The sequence below is a fragment of the Bufo gargarizans genome, chromosome 1 (assembly GCF_014858855.1).
Source record: "Bufo gargarizans isolate SCDJY-AF-19 chromosome 1, ASM1485885v1, whole genome shotgun sequence".
Taxonomy (NCBI): Eukaryota; Metazoa; Chordata; class Amphibia; order Anura; family Bufonidae; genus Bufo; species Bufo gargarizans.
In genome coordinates this window covers 130,755,508-130,773,275 of record NC_058080.1, presented here as the reverse complement: position 1 = coordinate 130,773,275, position 17,768 = coordinate 130,755,508, and the positions used below count along the sequence as shown (strand labels likewise).

Below are 17,768 nucleotides of genomic sequence, written 5' to 3'. Positions count from 1 at the left end.
GAAGAGTACCTTAACCCGTAGTTGGAGAACAAAGAATTCTGAAACACAATCCAATGATGCCAAGATTTTAGGAACTCATCATGCCTCTCTGAGCGATGTAGTGAGATCCTCCATCCTTCTTATCTCCTGAATTTGGGATACATGCCCACACAGCATTAACCAAATGAACCAGAGAGCCGATAATTGAAGAGTAAAGATTCAGCAGAAACATTGCAGAGGTGTCACAACCATAGGCAGGGACACACACTCACACAGTGAGCCCTAATTCGAACCCAGCCCACTGACCCTGCCTACTTGCAGAACAAGTCCTAGGCGACAAGTCCACAACTGGTCGACGGTCCCTATACTGGTAAGTGCAGAGATACAATCCAAGTGCCCGCGGAAACCACAGGTACCTGTTCACACACAGGACCAGACAAACAAATGCCAAAGGAAGTCGTGACAGAAGCAGTCAAACCAAGAGATCAATACCAACACAATACCAAAGTGAAAGGAGGAAGCAATAACAAGCCAAGGATCAATACTGGACAGGAAGAAAGTACAGAATCGCTAAGCAGAGAAGAGAGGTCTAGGTATAGCCAAAGTCAAGTCCAAAAGCACCAGTTCAATTAACACACGGGCAGCAGAGCACAGCAAGGAAAACCTATAACTGGCAAAGATGATTGCCACTAGCTGCCTTAAAGGGGTATTCCCATCTTAGACATTGGGGGCATATCGCTAGGATATGCCCCCATTGTCTGATAGGTGCGGGTCCCACCGCTGGGACCCGCACCTATATCTAGAACGGAGCGGGGAGCGCTGCGGCTGGAGAATCCCAGATTTTCCGGGGTCCGTCCACCAGCAATCGCTAATCCCTGCCTCTCCTATAGAAGTGAATGGGATCGTGCCGCGGCCCATGCTTCCATTCATTTCTATGGGGCAGACGGCAATAGCCGAGCCAGCGCTCAGCTATTTTCAGCAGCCCCATAGAGAGCCGTGCACTCTCCTTCACTTTCGGAGCTCCGTTCTACATATAGGTGCGGGTCCCAGCGGTGTGCGACCTGCACCTATAAGATAATGGGGGCATATCCTAGAGCTATGCCCCCATTGTCTGAGATGAGAAATCCCCTTTAAATAGGGAGCTAATCACCTGAGCGCTGACATCACCGGGGGGCGTAGCTCAGGTGTGACATCATCAGTGGCATGGCCAAAGCGGCCTGTCGAGAGGGTGTGTGGCCTACATGGCGTCGAGAGGTGCAGTGTCCGAGCTCCAGACTGCAGCGCTGGAGCTCAGACAGGCAAGTTGGTGACAAGAGGATTTAAGGCTGATGTACACAGTCCAGTTGTTGGACCGATTATCAGGAATGAACATTACTATTAACACTGGTTCCCGATAATAGACCCATGTAAATGTAAATGTTCTGCCAATCAACTGACGAATAAGCAAAGCGCTGAACTTTGATGCAGCACATTAAGGCTACGTCTACACGACGACATTTGTCGCGCGACATTTTGTTGCACTAATTATCGTGCGACGTTAGTGCAACAAAATGTTGCGCTACAAATGTTGCAGTGTAGTCGTGCCCTATCTCGCGTCACAAATGTCGTCGTGTAGACGTAGCCTAAATCATCTTTTCTGGGCAGCACATTGTGCAGTGTGTGAACAGTGATCTACTGCCCAGAAGCAGTGAGTCTGTATTCATTTCTCGTCCTCCTCATACAGTGGAGGTGATGTAAATGCAGCTCTTCCCTCCACTGACGAGCAGGCAGTTGTCAGGAAAGAATGATCCCTTCCCGATAATTGAGAATAATTTGACAATATAGGCGTTATGCGCCACATCTCAGAAGCCTATAAAGCTTCTGTTCCACTTTGCATCTACACCACAGACTGAAGGCATCAATACATGGAGCTTTGAAGCGTACCCAATACAATCACGATAGGACTTCAAACCCTCCTCCTGGTATCTACTACCCATTGGTGATCCATGCATCAAGACATAAATACGTTCTTTCTGTTGGTAGATCAGCAAAGTCCTATGTCCCGTTCCCAGCTAAACATATAGGATGGGCAGGGAGTGTTGGAAGGGCATACCTGCAGTCTGTAAATACTGGATAAGACATGGCAAGGAGTACATCGTGCTTTGCAAATACATAAAAATGCTATAAAATGTCTAAGTTACACAATTTACCAAGGGACAGAGGAGTGGGATTAGAGCGCGAAATAAGAGCTATTTTATCTGTAAATAAAGCGTCCAATAAAGTCATGCACTTCAGTACCCTCTCTCTTAGGCCCCATTCACATGACTATATGGGCGCCATGTTGTGGACCGCACACCGCCGGTCTGCAAAACACGGGCACCAGCCGTGTGAACTCCACATCGCGGTGCAGACCCATTGACGTAAACAGGTCCGTGATCCGTAAGATACGGCGAAAGATAGGTCTTGTCTTTTGCGATTGCGGAGACACGGAAGCCCACGGAAGGGTTTCTGTGTGTTTCCATGTGCTTCCGTGACCATGCTTCCGCACTGCAAAAGACAAGTCCTATCTTTCGCTGTATATTGCAGATCGCAGACCCATTCAAGTCAATGAGTCCGCACCGCTATGCGGTGGACCCGCAGTTTGAAGTCCGCAACACGGGCACAATCATTTATTCACAATCATTTATGCTGGTAGCTGTAATTTTATAATGTGTTTCTTTTACCTTTAATGCTCCTATCTCTCATTCTGGGCTGTGGTCATATGACCATGTCCATGCAGCTCTTCTTATTTCCTGTGATGTTATGTCCATGGGCGGGGCAGTGATAGGGGAGTGTCTATGTAACAAGTGGGTGGGAGGAGCTATGAACTAGCTGTTAGGGGGCTGGAGGTGTGGCAGAGAAAGGAGAAGTGCATCATGGGTTTGGTTGGATATAGCAACAGGAAGTGGAACGCATGGGGAAGATGTACATGAGGTAAACAACTACATGAGCATATCTGTTATAAAACATAGTAATCCCGGAAAACTCCTTTAAAGTAAAATGTGTCCTAGTAAGAGGGCCGTACATTATACGACAACCTTACAAAACATAAAGGGGTTTTCTGACTGGTCTGCATCCATAGTATCCAGAAGGAGTAGTGCTTGGGTAGATGTAGAAGATATAGTGAGATTTCTCTCCTCAGCATTATATAAGGTAGACACATTGTCATGAAATATTAATGATAGGCTACGGGCTGCTATCTCCATGTAGCTCGCTACTGAGACGTACTTCAAAGAGATGCAACTAATGTTCGGCTGTAAGCACACATCTAGGTCACCTAATAAATTATACTACTACAGTGTAACTTCATTAAAGTAAAAATGTGACGTTAAACCATTTATGGATAATGTACCGCTAATTGTGGCCTCAATACAACCATTATGGTGGGTTCACATCACGTTTTATACCTCCATTTGACGTATACATTACAAAAAAAGGATACAAAAACGAGGCACACCACGTTCTTGTACCCTGCACAGTCCGGGAAAAAAAAGTATACGTTTTTTTTTTTACAATGGACCTCTATGGTGAATGGATGCCACCGTATGGCATCTGTCTGAGGCATCCGTTTAACGTATATATTTTTTGTATCCAATAAAAGGCTGGGAATGTGATGTGAACCCACCCATAGTCCCTACGTAGTAAAATGACCAGCATGAAAAGGCAACCTATAAAATTATTCACTAAAAATCTGACTAGTATAGCAGGCTGAGCTGGCACGGTCGCTGACAGGCTGCTTTTCCCTGTCTAGACAACATTGCTATTGAAACAGACTAATTACTTCATTTTTAAAGAGGACCTGTCACCTCTCCTGACATGTCTGTTTTATAACTACTGTCATCTGTCTTTATGACTCTGTGCTGGCATCATTGATTGGGTCGTGTCGGACTGTACAATGACACACCCCACAAACTGTTTACACCCATTTGGACCTTTATTGCACGCTGCTAGCAATTCATTAATGAACTTCTATTAGGAATAATAGAGGAACAGCATTGTTAATACATGGAAAATGTGAGCATTTACTAAAGCAGACATGTCAGGAGGGTGACAGGTCCTCTTTTAATCAGGAAACCACCTTCATTATCCACTGCACCTGGTCAAACAACATCCCCCTGTTCACTAACTGATCTTTACAGTGGCTGGGGGTCAATGAGATGGAGAATTGCATCTAAAAACTTAGCTCAGTGCTGAATTGGGTTGGAATGGGGGCAGACAGTGAGCAAGGCTTACTTCACTTATATCTTTCTCTTAAAGGGGTTATCCCACGAAAAATATTCTACTCTTGAAACCAGCACCTGGATCTGAATACTTTTTGTAATTGCATGTCATAAAAAAATTAATATAGCTACTGAGTTATTCAATAAAATGCATCTGTATAGGGCCATTTAATTTCTTATTTCTTCGTCCTGCTCACTGAGATGGCCGCACATGCTCAGTTTCATCCTTCAACTGCCTCCTGAGCTGTGATAGGCAGAGCATGGACACGCCTCCTGAGCTGTGATAGGCAGATCATGGACACGCCTCCTGAGCTGTGATAGGCAGATCGTGGACACGCCTCCTTAGCTGCAGCAGAAAAGACACTCCCCTTGAGCTGTCAGCTTGATAGAAATCTAGCAGAACAATGAATGTGGAGATCCATGTGAGGTACAGGGCTGGTTCTAGCTTTGTTAGAAACAGACTGTCATGTACTATATGATGTCTGATTTTCATTTTATACATTAGTCATGGGATAACCCCTTTAAATGACAGGTTTTGGTGAGGTCATCTTATTTCATTTCTATGTGACAGATAAAATGCTGTAATGACATAAATGAGATTTGCAGTAGGGCCCTGGTCAATATAGTGCTTTTTCACCACATGTCTTTACTAGTTTGTAGTCTTTTAATCACCACTGATTTTATTGTTCTCTTCTCTTTTCCAGGGTAAAGATATGTATCTTATTTTAGAGAATGACATGCTAAATCTGGTAGATCTTATGGACCGCACCCTCCTCCATTCACAGCCCATTGTAAGCATCCGAGTGTGGGGAGTAGGCCGGGACAACGGACGGTGAGTGCAGCAGCTTGTAGTTTGTGTATTGTGTGTGAGGATATTGTCGGAGGATGTGTGTGCGTGTGTCTGGTGCTTTTCCTAAACCCGTCATCCAATTACATTAAAATACTGGAGTACCGCACTGTATCGCACAGAGGCGCTACCAGGCAGACAATCACTTCAGTAATGTGGCATCTGATAAGCGGTAGTCAGGGAGTCTACTAGAGAAATGACCACATATTTGTACTTCCTGTCGAATTGTAAGTTAAATGTGTTTTTTAAAAAGAAATGACTCAAGAAAGACCTTGTACGCTGAGAATATTGTAATCTGAGGTCATTGTAACCTGAGGAACTTGTGTGGTGGAGACTTCAACCTATCCAGGTACTCTTCTTTACCTTGAAGATTCTTGTGTCAAACCCTGAACCTAATGAAGTCTGATCTTTTCAAATGTAAGATTAATAGCCGAGACCTGGTGAATTTCTAGTCTTCCAAGACAAGTGAAAGTCTAGACCCTTCTGTAGTCTTGTTCCTCTTGCTTAGACTAGATGGTCTATGGATGGGCCAGATTTATTATAGCAGCTGATGCTGGATGATAGATTTGCTGGTTCTTTAGACAATGTTGTCTAACGTATTGTCTGAGACCACCTATTGGTTGGATTACTTTGTAGACATTAGTGGAATTTTGTTGCACATTGGCACTTCTTAAGCCGTGCCCAGAAGTCATGCCAGTTTCCTAATAATTTTTTGCCTCTTGTAGCGAGAGGCAGGAAAGGTGTCTAGTATAGTACATTTGGTATACAGCATATATGGCTTTTTTGCGGACCATGGGCGGATTGACCATAGACCTTACAGGGAAATTTGCCAATGGGCCAATGCCCAAGGGGCCGCCTGAGCCCTCCTCACGGCCGGCCAGTGAAAGTTTTTTAGGATGTATTTTGTGCTGCTGGTGGCAGTATTTTATGATGGACTGTGGTATTTGGCTCTGTTGGGGTGGTATAATGTGCGACAATATGGTATTGCTGGCCCTGCCTTCTATCAGTTTGGAGCCGACTACAAAACGGGGCCACTTTTAGTAATTTTTCCAGGGCCATTTTAAGTTCCCAGTCCGCCCCTGCTAGTAAATATCCACCACTGTTCCCACCAAATATATACTACAGGGAGTGCAGAATTATTAGGCGAATTGTATTTTTGAGGATTAATTTTATTATTGAACAACAACCATGTTCTCAATGAACCCAAAAAACTCATTAATATCAAAGCTGAATATTTTTGGAAGTATTTTTTAGTTTGTTTTTAGTTTTACCTATTTTAGGGGGATATCTGTGTGTGCAGGTGAGTATTACTGTGCATAATTATTAGGCAACTTAACAAAAAACAAATATATACCCATTTCAATTATTTATTTTTACCAGTGAAACCAATATAACATCTCAACATTCACAAATATACATTTCTGACATTCAAAAACAAAACAAAAACAAATCAGTGACCAATATAGCCACCTTTCTTTGCAAGGACACTCAAAAGCCTGCCATCCATGGATTCTGTCAGTGTTTTGATCTGTTCACCATCAACATTGCGTGCAGCAGCAACCACAGCCTCCCAGACACTGTTCAGAGAGGTGTACTGTTTTCCCTCCTTGTAAATCTCACATTTGATGATGGACCACAGGTTCTCAATGGGGTTCAGATCAGGTGAACAAGGAGGCCATATCATTAGATTTTCTTCTTTTATACCCTTTCTTGCCAGCCACGCTGTGGAGTACTTGGATGCGTGTGATGGAGCATTGTCCTGCATGAAAATCATGTTTTTCTTGAAGGATGCAGACTTCTTCCTGTACCACTGCTTGAAGAAGGTGTCTTCCAGAAACTGGCAGTAGGACTGGGAGTTGAGCTTGACTCCATCCTCAACCTGAAAAGGCCCCACAAGCTCTTCTTTGATGATACCAGCCCAAACCAGTACTCCACCTCCACCTTGCTGGCGTCTGAGTCGGACTGGAGCTCTCTGCCCTTTACCAATCCATCCACGGGCCCATCCATCTGGCCCATCAAGACTCACTCTCATTTCATCAGTCCATAAAACCTTAGAAAAATCAGTCTTGAGATATTTCTTGGCCCAGTCTTGACGTTTCAGCTTGTGTGTCTTGTTCAGTGGTGGTCGTCTTTCAGCCTTTCTTACCTTGGCCATGTCTCTGAGTATTGCACACCTTGTGCTTTTGGGCACTCCAGTGATGTTGCAGCTCTGAAATATGGCCAAACTGGTGGCAAGTGGCATCTTGGCAGCTGCACGCTTGACTTTTCTCAGTTCATGGGCAGTTATTTTGCGCCTTGGTTTTTCCACACGCTTCTTGCGACCCTGTTGACTATTTTGAATGAAACGCTTGATTGTTTGATGATCACGCTTCAGAAGCTTTGCAATTTTAAGAGTGCTGCATCCCTCTGCAAGATATCTCACTATTTTTGACTTTTCTGAGCCTGTCAAGTCCTTCTTTTGACCCATTTTGCCAAAGGAAAGGAAGTTGCCTAATAATTATGCACACCTGATATAGGGTGTTGATGTCATTAGACCACACCCCTTCTCATTACAGAGATGCACATCACCTAATATGCTTAATTGGTAGTAGGCTTTCGAGCCTATACAGCTTGGAGTAAGACAACATGCATAAAGAGGATGATGTGGTCAAAATACTCATTTGCCTAATAATTCTGCACTCCCTGTATATCTGTAGGATGTCTGTTCAGCCACGCAGATGACAGTACCTGGAGATAGTCACTTGCAAGCTAAGGACCTTCTATGTTTATCACTTTTTTAGTGTCCTGCTCCCCAAAGGTGGTTGCTTTTATCTCCCCTTGCACTGTCATTGTGAATAAAGCGCCTGTCCTAGTTCTGGTAGTGTTCTGTCAAATGCTTACATCATCTCTGTCAGAAGCAATGCAAATCTTTGGCTTGCCTTATGCCATCTCCTTTATTCTACATCTGAGTGTTTCCTTTCATCTTATATAAGAGCTCCTGTCCTTCTGTACAGCACAGTACAAGAATACTGGCAGACAGCAAGAAGCTTTGATTAAAATCACTCATGTTTATAGGTTCGTTTTGGGGGAGTTAGTGAACTCACCAGCTTCATCCCGACGAGCAAAGATGTTGTGCACATGCGCCGTTCTGGACACGAGTGTGGTCTAGCGCTGTCAATCTAAAGGCAGGGGGCGTGATGAAAAGCAGAGGCGCATCATTATGGAGCACCAGGGACGTCACTGGAGCGGTGCTCGAACCGCATAATCCCACCTCCTAGTTCATTTGCCTAATTTTAAAAGTTACTTTTTCTCTGCAAAGATACCACCGACATAAGGCTACTCACACCAGCGTTTTTGCTGGATCCGTCACGATAATACAACCGTCTGCATCCGTTATAAACAGATCCGGTTGTATTATCTCTAAAATAGCCATGACGGATCCGTCATGAACTCCATTGAAAGTCAACGGCGGACTGATCCGTTTTCTATTGTGTCCGAGAAAACAGATCTGTCCCCATTGACTTACATTGTGTGTTATGACACATTGCAGACAGAAAAGCGCTTCTTGAAGTGTTATTCTGTCCGTGATGGGGACACAACCAAACGGAACTGAATGTATTCTGGAGCACTCCGTTTCGTTCAGTTCAGTTTTGTCCCCTTTGACAATGAATGGGGACAAAACGGAAGCGTTTTCCCCCGCTATTGAGATCCTATGATGGATGTCAATAGCAGTAAAGGGAAAGCACAGATATGAAAGTAGCCTAAGACAGGTATCGCTTTAATCAGCGTCGTCAACCCTACCAGGCTATAAGCCTGGTAGGGTAGGGTTGATCCAGGTGACAAAGCCGCTTTAAATAAGACCTTTGTCCACTCCTGACATGTCTGTTTTAGACAATACTTGTATTCCCCATGCAATAACAATTCTGGAGCATTTTTCTTGGAACAAAACATTAAACCTATCCTCTGTTACTCCTCCTAGAAATGTATGAACACATTGACAGCTGAGTGTCCTTTCACAGCCTGGAACTGTCAGCAATAATTGGATGGAGAGTGTAGAAACGTACCCCCAACTGGTAGCATCCATTTTTCAATTTATTCCTACATTTCTATGAGCAATAACATAGGAATGTCACCATATAAGGATTTAAGAAAAGATGTTCCAGAATTAGACATGTTGGTGTAGGTGACATGTCCTAGAAAAGCTACCATACATCTAAGGTGGCAACAAAACAAAACCCTTGCCAGTGCTGCTCTGTATAGTAACTCATAGAAAGTCACTCAACTTCTTATGTTGATTCTATCTATGTAAAAAAAACTATACAAATTTAACTTACTTGGTATCTCTGTGTCCGAAAATGTCCACAAAAATATCATGCTATTTATCCCACGCTGTGAACGCCGTGAAAAAAAAATATTCCAACGCCAGAACTGCTGTCTTTTGGTCACCCCTTCTCCTAAAAAAATAAAATAAAAAATGGAATAAGAAATTGATCAAAAAGTTGCATGTTCCCCGAAAAAGATATAGATAAAAACTACAGCTCACCATGCAAAATCTGAAAAAAAGGGTTTTATGTAGTATAATAAAGCCATATAACTTGTTGTAGCCATAATCCTACTGACCCATAGAAGATGGCCGTCATATCATTTTTACCACCTTTTTTTTCACCCCACAAATAATTTTTTTGTACCATTTTCAAATACATTATGCAGAACATTAAATGGTGCAATTTAAGTAAGTAACTCATGCACACAAGAATCAAGCTTTTAAAATTTAAAAAAAAAGTTATGGCCCTTGGAAGGCGAGGAGGAAAGATCGAAATCGTTCTTATGAAAATTGGCCTTGTGCTGAAGGGGTTAATATTTGATCTGAGCCTTCCATCTACAGTATATCAGTATGTCCTATCCCACTATTTCTGTGCTCTACAGATATCTTTTCAGGGTGAGGCCACGTCTGTTTCTACATATTTATTTCAGCTTGATGCTTTTGTGTGCAGGCGGCGCTCCAGTTTGTAATCAATCCGTTTACCATGTCTTGTATGATGGAAGGTAAAGGTAGATATTTATATCCCAGTACATATATTAATAAAATATACATCCTGAGAAGGAATTCTCCAGTCAAGGCTGACTGGTAGGAATGTCATGATTCTTGGTCACCAAGACCCGTGATATGAATGACAGTTTCTGCTGTCTCTCAGATGAGTGTTTGTAGGAAACCATCAGAAGATGCAGTAGAGCTGAGCACACTTCTCTGGCACTCGAGCCGTGATCTATGAGTGTGCTGACTCTGAGACGATCTTCCGTAAGAGATACAGGGATGTCTGGGTAGAAGATGTTGCGATGACAATGCCCATCCACATTAGAGTAAAGCTGAAACATGCGACAGTGCTTCCTGTGGAACCTGTCAGAATGGGGCTTATCCAGGACTATCAATTGTATCCCCATATACTTGTCACTTGGGTCTCATGTTATCTACAGTGCATTCTTTCACTTTTTTCACATTTTGTTATGTTGCGACCTTATGCTAAACTACAAAAAAAATCTAGTTTTCCCATCATTTTGCTCTTAATATCACATAATGAGAAAGTGAAAAATAGAATTTTAGAAATTTTTATTAATTTATTAAAAAGAAAAGCTAAAATTTAGCATGGACACTGGTATGCAGAGCCTTTGATATGACAGTTAAACTTAAGCTCTGGGGGCCTCAATGAAGCAAGGTTGTAGCAGCATCAAGCTGTGGGGCTAGAACAGGGAGACCTGGCAGGTTGAGGGAAAGCTGAATGGAGAAAAGTACAGAGATATTCTTATTAAACACCTGATTGAGTGTGCTGTGGTCCTCAGACTGTGTTGAAGGTGTACCTTCCAACAAGACAAAGGGGGAGATTTATTAAGTATGGCGTACCCAAACTCCCTGCGCTGGCATGAGATGCACCTAATTTATTAAGAGGCAGAGGCTTCTTAAAAAATTAGGTGCATCTCTGCTATGCGCCATAAACTGAAGTCTTCACCAGCCACGGGCTGGCACAGACTTTAGCTTCAGCTCGTATGTTGCTGGCATAAGTTATGGTAAATCTGGCAGGCGCCATAATGTGTGACTTTTTAACACCACAATAGTGGTGTAAAGGGCTTAAGAAATGTCACTCAATGACCCTAAGCACACAGCCAAGACAACAAAGGAGGGGCTTGGGACAAGTCTGTGAATGTCTTTGAGTGGTCCAGCCAGAGCCCTGACTTGAACCCAGACCAACATCTCTGGAGTAGGGTTGTTTCGGGTATAGAATTTTCGATACCCAGTCGATACTTTTGCCTGGTATCGACCTCTATACCAGGATTTGCCTTTTTTCGATACTAGGCTTCGCTATTGTGCAGTCTAGTATCAGAGAACAATGAGCGCGCTGTTCTCAGCGAGCTCCATGTTCTCCTCAGCAGCACAGGGCAGAAGGAAGCAGTCTCTCCCTCCCCCTGTGCCGCTGCCACCAATGAGGAGAGAGGGGCTGGTGCACTGAGCCACCAATGAAAGTAAATGTTTAAAGAGGACCTTTCATCTGGCAAAAAATTCTGAACTAAGTATCATGATATGTACAGCTGCGCCCAGTATCTTCCAGTATCTTCAGGGACTTGGTTATACTGGGCGGAGACTGCTGTTGTTCTCCTGGGCGTCTCCTTCTTCCAGGCTGTAGCGCTGGCCAATCGCAGCGCAGAGCTCACAGCCTGGGAGAAAAAAAACTCCCAGGCTGTGAACTCTGCGCTACAGCCTGGGAGAAGGAGACGCCCAAGAGAACAAGGGCAGTCTCCTCCCAGTTTAACCAAGTCTCTGAAGATACCGGAGGACATAGCGGGAGAATGGAGCAGCGTACATATCATGATACTTAGTTCAGAATTTTTTGCCAGATGAAAGGTCCTCTTTAATACAAATCCCGGAGGCGGGTGCTGCAATTAGTGGCAGTTAACCCCTCAGGTGCCGCACCCGCCTCCTGTATTAAATGTTAATTAAATTATCATTGGTGGCACAGTGCGCCCTCCCCCTTTCCTCCCCAGTATTAAAATCATTGGTGGTGCAGTCCGCCCCCTCTCCTTAGCCCCCCCAATATTAAAATCATTGGTGGCAGTGGCCACAGGGTCCCCTCCTCCTCATTGGTGGCAGTGGCAGCTTCTGATCGGAGCCCCAGCAGTGTAATCCTGGGGCTCCAATCAGTTACCATGGCAGCCAGGACACTACTGAAGCCCTGGCTGCCATGGTAAGCTCCCTGCTGCTGTGTGTACTATGCACAGGGCAGAAGGGAGAGCGTGAAGTCCTATGCACCCTGATAGAGCTCTATCAGGGTGAATAGGACAAGGGATTAAAATATCCCAGGTTCTGGCCTCTAAGGGGGAAAATAGTTATTAAATAAAAAGTGAAAAAAAAATATTATGTTTAAATCACCCCCTTTCCCAATTTTACATATAAAATATATAAACAATAAATAGACATATTACATTAAGTCAAACTATTAAAATATTTAAAAAAATGTCCTATGCGGTGAGGGCCATAACAGAAAAAAAAATAAAAATAAAAAACTGCGCGATTCGCCTGTTTTTTAGTCACCTTGTCCCCCCCAAAAAATAGGATTGGACTGTTCGCGGCTTTTTTGGGCGTTTTATTTTTTTCGCGTGGTATCGAATGGTATCGAGTATCGCAATACTTTTTTATGGTATCGAAACCGAATCAAAATTTTGGTATGGAAACAACCCTACTCCTTAGAGACCTGAAAATGGCTTTCCACCAATGATCCCCATGCAACCACACAGAGCTTGAGAGGATCTTCAAAGAAGAATAGCAGAAAATACCCAAATCCAGGTGTGCAAACCTCGTGGCATCATACCCAAGAAGACTGAAGGTTGTAGTCACTGGCAAAGGTGCTTCAACTAAGTACTACGTAAAGGCTCTGCAAGATTTAAGTTTTTCTATTTCAACAAATTAACAAAGGATTCAAACATTCTGTTTTCACTTTGTCATTATGTGATATTGTGAGCAGAATGATGGGGAAAAAATATATTATATTTTATATTAGTACAAAATGTGAAAAAAATGAAAGGTCTGCAGACTTTCCAAATGCTCTATAATTTTGATTTCTGATTGTGGGCTCATGGGATTGTGGACTTCCTGCTGGTGCCTTATGTACAGGGACCAATCCTTTTTATTTTTCAAAAACCCATCATTTCATAGATATTTTCTAGTACGTTTAACAAGCTTCAACAAGCGTAAAGGGGTGGGTCCAATCGTAAGGAGGGAAAGAAAGGCTGGGTTTTGTGCATGTTTATCCCAAAGTAGGTGGTTTGTGGGCATTTCCTGAGGATTTCAGGGTGTCCCCAGGCATGACTTAAAGTGTAACTGTAATTTTTTTTATTTTATTTGCTAGTTTATTAGAGCTAGGCATGTATACCTGAGTTAGTCTGTCAATGATTGTCAAAAGATTTGTAATTATCTTATAATAATATAATAACAGCTTTCATTAATGTCCCTTTCCACTGCTCCCTTAAAAGACAGTTGCTCATCTGTCTCCGGCTAGAAAGACAGGAAGATGGAGGGGCGGTCCTTCACACTGCTTGCCTGCATTAGGCTTCAGAGTGAGGAGGCGTGTCTCTCAGTAATCCAATCTGATTGGCTGCCACAGTAAGTGTGTATGTGAAGTAATGGAAAGCAGTTTTGGCCTCAGAGGAGCCATCATGAGAAGGTTCTCATATTGTAAATGTTTAAACAGCCGTTACTAAGGGAAAAACTCAAGGGAAATATTATTTCAGAAGACTAGGACTGTGTGGTGCTCTTAGGTGGTTGTCTGTAATTAAATGGAATACAGATAGGCATCTCAGCTTTTGTGATATTTGCAGGTGAAAAACTGAATTTCTGCCGATAACGTTAATTGTGAACTTGAAACCTTTTAGGGCAGTTAAAAGTCTCTTTGTGGATTTGGTCAAGATTTAGAAGATAAAAGCTTCCTTAGCAACATCAGATAAAATGATTTTCGTAGTCAAGCTGTAATAAAAGATTGATGACATACAGAGTGCTCCTTATGAAAGTTTAATTTAGTCACGTGCCTCCTAGCTTACCTACAAATGAGACATATTTTGGAAGACGGAGAAATTTCTACTAGATACTGGTAGATCTTTTGACATCCATACTTCATTTCTAATGACAGAAAAGTGAAATAAAATGAAATATGTGAATTAATGAGATTTGTAGTATTACAAACCCACTTTGTATAGTCTAATCATGCTGTCGTACTCTTACTAAGTGTCCCCTAGTTTTTGAAAGCTTACCGGAAAATATAGTTATGTAGAACTAATGGCCTACAAAAGTAAATTTAGTTTATATGAGCTAAAATCGATAATCAATGTTTGATATCTATTCTAAAAAAAAGCCACAGCCTGTTGTCTTACAGCATAGTCCAAGAGGCGCTGCTTTTTGTGGATACTCTCCTTTGCACTGCGCTGAATCGGGCTTTCCATAGGGTAAACTAGGCGGATGCTTCTGCCCAGCATTGAGCGCAGTGACTACATTGGCACTGATGGGTGGGCTTTAGCGCTCCCCTAGCCTGTAACACAGCAACACTGCTAGGTGGAGGCCTCCTTCAACTCTGAACTCGGACAAACCCTTTATGATACCCTTCAGTTGACTCTTGTGCACACCAATCCATATCTAATGCAGAATGGAGATTCTCAGCATTATTTCAACCTGGTTATGTCTGCCTGTAGGTCTACTACTATCTATTTATTTATATGGCTATTAGTCTTTACCAGCCCTTTACAAGCTAGCCATAGAAATGTTAATGAGTTTCCCTAATTGACATCCTGGTGCCCATATCTGTAGGGGGGGGGGGGGGGGAGTGTAAAAGTGTGTAAAACTCTAGGTAGACATTGCTATTCTATAAGTACACGAAGACGTCTTCCATTCATAAGTTTTAGAGTAGAAGGACGCTAGCATGCTATTGTTGTTAGATTCATTGATGCTTCTCCTTAGTGGTCTAATTTAAAAAATCTTTCAAAAAGTTTTCTAAAAAGTCAATCATGATGTTGATGTAAACAGGGGGTTGTTAAATTGTATATATTTATGTGGCTTATCTAGTGCCAACATTTTCCACAGCGCTGTATAGAGATTGTCCTGGCTCTCATCAATTCCCATAATGTACATTTCCTGTCTCAGACACACGCACTGGGGCCAGTTTCATAGGAAGTCAGTCTATTACATTGATATATATTGTAACATTGATTTGACACTTCCAGAACTCGTCGTCTTAACAGCTGTCCATATTTCCGCAGACGCTTGGTCCAAGCATGTAATTAACTGCAGTATTTGAGATGGGGCTCTCACTCTTGCAGAGGGTTAAATGAATTGGGATGTTCTCGTGAAAAGCGGTGCTAACCCTTGACTCTGGATGGAATCATTTGATTGAAAGACTCTTCAAGAAGCCTTCAGGATACATTGCTCTGTGTAAGCGATGCAGAGAGTTGAGCAGAGTTGTGCCGTCAAGTAGGGCTCTCCTCTCCGACCTCTCCACCGGACAGCGGCTGTACACAGTAGTAAATGTCACATACTCTGATGGAGTAAATCCGCATATAAATTTACACATTTTCTCTAACATATGCCTTAAAAGTCAGTGTAATGCATTATGATGCCCATAGCAACGGAATATGTTAGCCAGATGAATATTTAAAATATATGTTTCAGCCATATGACTTATTTATTTTTTAATTGACTTTCCTGGGTTTGAGAGTCTCGTCTCTGCCGATGCGGGGAGATTCTAGCTCAGAACATGAAAGTAGGTCAGACAGTGTTTTTGAGTACAAGGACTTATTTTAACCCTATACATTCCACAGCCTATCACCTTCTCATGTGTACTTGTTATCAAACATGGCATGAGTGTTTCCAATACATTACAGTACACATATATAGTATATATGTATGTACATGTGCAGTACAGTATACTATTTGTGTGCTATTTAGAAGCATGTACTGATTCATTCATCATTTTGTATATTAAAGGGGTTGTCCCATCTCCTTTCACAGCTCACCGCTTCCTGTCTGTTCTGGGGGTGGTACCATCCAGGGAAGCGGCACTCTGCTACCCTTATTGCACCTTTTGCCTGTAGAAGTTTCTATTAGCTGCATCGTCAGAGGAGGACCCTTATCCAATACTTGCACTCATCATTGCAGTATTGAACAGCTCTTGGGCGACTGCACATGCCCAGGAGCTGATCCATTGATCTCTATTGAGAGGCATAGCGGTGGTCATGCTGGGAGCTAGGCGTGCTACAGCGATTCCGACCATCAAAGACGGGAAGCAGGAGAACACACTGCACAAGTGCCGCCTCGCTAAGCGGTGGAAAGGGGGTTCCACATTTATGGTGTATCCTGCGGATATTTCATGATTGACTGTAAACTTCAAAACCAAAGAACAAAAAAGTAAATGTTAAAAGAGTTATCACATGAATAATTTAAAAAATGAAAACCATACATAATCTAGTACATGACAACCTCGTTCTCACACAGCTAGAACCAGCGCTGTAACTTACATGGGTCCAGAGATCTCCCCATTCATTGCTGCTAGATTTATTTTAAGCTCTCAGCTTGAAAGTGGGAGGGGGGGGGGTCTTTTCTCACAGGGTATGTCTATTCTGCTGCAGCTGGTGGCAATTGAAGAATGGAACTGAGCGTCTGCTTCCGTCTCTTTGAGCAGGACAGAGAAATTGGAAAAAGAGCAGACAGCAGGTGGCGCTATGTAGATAGATTTAATTGAATAACTCGGTAGTTATAATACATTTTTAATTACATTCAAATACAAAAGTATTCAGATCCAGGTGCTGGTTTGAAAACGGTACAATATTATTAGTGGAACAGCCTCTTTAAGTACATAATGCTTGGCCACGTACTGGACCATGTGAGCTTGTGTAAATTTCCCAGTACAAGAACTGCTCAACTGGGGTTTATTAATGACATGTCCAGTCATACTGTGTGTCTTCTCTTGCATGGAGAGAAATGAGGTTCACCTGATAGGATGTGAGAGATTATACAGTATATTACATCCTTACTTCAAACTACTGTAGCTCTAATTCATGCCATGCATATAAAGCACTAATGCACAGAGGATAGCATGTACAGTTGTGTTCAAAATAATAGCAGTGTGTTTAAAAAAGTAAATAAAGCTCAAAATCCTTCTAATAGCTTCTATTTCCATACACACAAATGCATTGGGAACACAACACATTCTATTCCAGATCAAAACATGAAGAAAAATATATCAAATGTGTGTTGTTCCTCTAAAAAAAATTGAAGAAAAGTGAATATTAGACTGTTCAAAAAATAGCAGTTTGTATTCTTCTTTACAAACTCAAACATTCACTTTATAAACTGAAAAATGTTTGAAGATTTTGCTTTCCTTTGAATCACTTAACTAATATTTAGTTGTATAACCACTGTTTCTGAGAACTGCTGGACATCTGTGTTGCTCGGAGTCAACCAACTTCTGGCCCCTGTGAACAGGTATTCCAGCCCAGGATGATTGGACTAAATTCCACAGGTCTTCTCTATTTCTTGGTTTTGCCTCAGAAACTGCATTTTTGATGTCACCCCACAAGTTTTCTATTGGATTAAGATCCATGGATTGAGCTGGCCACTCCATAACGTCAATCTTGTTGGTCTGGAACCAAGATGTTGCACGTTTACTGGAGTCGTTGTCTTATTGGAACGCCCA

At 42.5% G+C, this 17,768-nt stretch overlaps 1 protein-coding gene across 7 annotated transcripts in view; it reads left to right on the top strand.

Moving 5' to 3' along the window:
• The window catches only part of APBB2 (amyloid beta precursor protein binding family B member 2), a 334,440-nt gene that overhangs the window by 242,659 nt on the left and 74,013 nt on the right, over window positions 1-17,768 (top strand). For all 7 annotated transcript variants that reach the window (XM_044298656.1, XM_044298647.1, XM_044298639.1 and 4 more), the window contains one exon: window positions 4,922-5,049. In XM_044298656.1, coding sequence (XP_044154591.1) covers window positions 4,922-5,049 — 128 coding nt within the window. The remainder of the gene's footprint in view (window positions 1-4,921; window positions 5,050-17,768) is intronic.